At 52.0% G+C, this 3,040-nt stretch overlaps 1 protein-coding gene across 1 annotated transcript in view; it reads right to left on the bottom strand.

Annotated features, from left to right (window-relative positions):
* The window catches only part of RAMP1 (receptor activity modifying protein 1), a 16,495-nt gene that overhangs the window by 9,204 nt on the left and 4,251 nt on the right, over positions 1–3,040 (bottom strand). The window contains exon 3 of the mRNA XM_017747091.1: positions 1–34. Coding sequence (XP_017602580.1) covers positions 1–34 — 34 coding nt within the window. The remainder of the gene's footprint in view (positions 35–3,040) is intronic.

Below are 3,040 nucleotides of genomic sequence, written 5' to 3'. Positions count from 1 at the left end.
TCCTGGCACGCCGTGGCCGCGATGAAGTGCTGGGCTGCAAGACAGGCCAGGGCCGCGCGGGGTCAGGCTCTGCTGGGGGGTCACAGCAGCACCACAGCCCCCTGTGCCACACAGGCGCCCAGCTGCACACACAGAGGCACCTGCCAAAGCACAGCTGACACCAGAGCAACCCCAGCTCTTCAACACCTCCTTCTCCCAGGTTTATTTCCCTCCTCACACCCTTGGGGCCCTGCACCCTCCCAAGTGCCTGGTGCTGATCAATCAGTTATTCATGACATGCCAGGTAACTCATAAATTAGTAAGGATGTGGGTTTATTCTCTGCTGATAGGCTGAAATGCCTTTGGATTTCAAACACCCAGGTCTTGGGCTTAAGAAACAAGTAAGGGTGTGGGGGAAGCTGGGGAATAACCTTAAGAGATCCCTGCTGCTGACCCCTGAAAAATGACCTGCCACACTTGGGAACAAATATCCACCTCTGATGGAGCACAGGGACAGACACAGGGAAATCCATCAAATCCATCTCTGGCTGTACAGTGCTGATTGATTTCCCTTCTGGGAACGTGTCCCTGCAACTGCTTTAAAAACACGCAAGAAAAAGGTGCTGCTTAGAGGCTCATGGACAACCAGTGCAATGTTGCTGGTGAGGGGTAAAGGCAAAAGGATTGTGATGCTACAAAGGGAAGGGAAAAAAACCAACTCTTTGGGAGAATGATTAAGTGAGCTATAAATAATAGCTTTCCCTTGGTCCCAAAGTGCCAGCTAGTGCCTTTGCAGCTCCTGGAGTGCATTGCAGGCAGGCATCACATACCAGATCTATTTTTTTCTATGTGTGAATAACTCTGTGCTTTATTTTTATCTGATTTTTTTTAACACAACAGAATTGAGCCACTTATTTAGCGGCCAAGGGACACCACCATGGGACACCATCCCTCTGCAGCCTCCAAAATCCTCAGAGCACTTAGGTACCAGCATCCTATGGCAACGGGTGGGAAGCCAGAACCTGCTGGGAATTTGGGTGGGAAGGGCCCCCAGAGCCTTGGCTGATGTTCCTGGATGGGTGCAGGGCTCCCACACTGCCTCCAACAGCAGCAGCCACTTTGGCCTGGCTTGAGATAAGACCATGGGAGTTAATGAGCCAAGAGAATTTAAAGAACATTAAACTCTCACTGTTGCAATAATAAAACTGAGTTTATCAAAATCTGAAGCTCTCCCCACCTGATACCAGCCAGGGGCACGACCTCAGCCAGAGACAAGCCCTGCTCCCAAATGGGAGCATTTGAGATGCTGAAGCAAAGCACCAAGAGAAGAAGGAGCAGAAGGAAAGCTGCAATAATTTTACATGAGGCCTGGACTGCAAATCTCAGTCCAGGCAGGCTGATTGAAGGCCAGGAGGCTTCTCTCCCCTCCCCATCCCTTCCAATCTGGATGAGTCAAGTGAAGGAGTGACACGGCTGAGCGAGCACCAGTGTCCAAGGGAGGCTCAGGAGCCACCCCGGGGGTCCACCCCTCGGTGACATCTGTGCACTGGACTCTGAAGGGCGAGAGCCCTGCAAATATCACAGCCATCACTTGTCTAGACAAGCAGCTTGCAGAGAAAATGCTGCTGGGGAATGTGTCAGGTGCAGAGCAGGAGAGCACAGCAAAAGGACAAGGGAGAGCACGGCGGAAGAATGGATTAAAAAGCAGATGGGTGAGCAGCCAAGGGGATTGAGGAGAAAAGGAGGAAACAGAGCCAGGAAGAAATGAGTGAGACACACAAAGCATGGAGAGAAATTGAGGAAGACAAAGCCACTTGAGGAAATTCAGCAGTGAAGCAGCACGAGGGGAGAGAGAAGCAGAAGTTAACCAAGCATGGCCAGGCTGCATTTTGCCTGGCTTTGCTCCTCCCCACTCTCATTTAGGATGAGCCCAGAGACAAGCTGTACCACAACTATCCTTAGGGATGCCCAAATGTTTCCTGATGACCACACAGCTGCTTATGCAGAATGAACCTGGAGGAAAACACCTTAACCTTGAGTGCAGAGAGGAGAAACACTGAAAAAACCATGGGGACGAAGCAACTGAGAACCACAAACTGGCTGCAAGTAGCTGCAAGCCACGGGTAGCTGGTAACCAGCATGAAAACTGGCCCTACTATCAAAAGCAAAAAAGAACCCAAACCAAGTGAAAACCAAACCCTGGGGAGCTTTAAGCACTTGCCAATCACAGCAGCTCAGAAGACGCAGCTCTCAAGGTCCTTCAGAGGCAGCTGAGCACCTTGTTGTCCCCCCTGGCAGCTCCTCCGTGCTTCCCAGGAGCTCTGCCTGCCCCACCAGGACCTGCTCCTGGAAGGTGCCTCTCCCACACCTCCACATGGGCTCTGCAAATCCCTTTGCCCCGGGGGACTGGGGAAACCAGAGCCATCAGCCAGTGACCTTTTCCAAGGACATCTGATTTTGGACATGGTGAAGGGCTCTTTTGTTCCACACCCGAGAGGAGCGAGGCCCAACAGGGCCCGTTGTGTCAGTGCTGTGAGGATGGAGCTGGGCACAGCGAGGCAGAAAAGCTCTTTTGTTTTCAGCTGACCAGGAGAACTGACTTTAGCTGTAATCGCGCATTTTAAGGTCAAAGTGAGAAGCTCCTGCCACGTTTCCACATGGTCCCCACCTCAACCCACAGATCCCTGCTGCTTCACAGATTTCCCGCAACCCCATCTCAGACTGGGACAGGCTCAGGGCTTGTAACAACAGAAGGGAAAAAAGCAGGGATGGATTTTTGTTCTCTCCTGGCTCTCACTCCAGAAGGCTTTCCTTCAGCCCTCAGCTCTGCTGATGGAGATGGTGTAAGTCAGCTGCAGTGAGCTGTAAATAACTGAGCTCCAGAGCAGTCACGGCTCTGTACTCAGCAGCATCCATCTGTGAAGGCTGCAAGGAGTTGCCGAATAACTGAGCTCCAAAACTCAACTGTACCAAGGCTGAGCTGCTTCCAAAGAGCTCCCCTCTCATGGGCCCCCGTTGTTCCCATTCCCTCGGGAAAAATGGCATTGAGAGCTGCAGGAAT

This window comes from Corvus brachyrhynchos, unplaced genomic scaffold, assembly GCF_000691975.1.
Source record: "Corvus brachyrhynchos isolate BGI_N302 unplaced genomic scaffold, ASM69197v1 scaffold671, whole genome shotgun sequence".
NCBI classification, from domain to species: Eukaryota; Metazoa; Chordata; class Aves; order Passeriformes; family Corvidae; genus Corvus; species Corvus brachyrhynchos.
The sequence above is the reverse complement of the archived record's forward strand: the minus strand, read 5'-3'. Positions and strand labels throughout refer to the sequence as shown.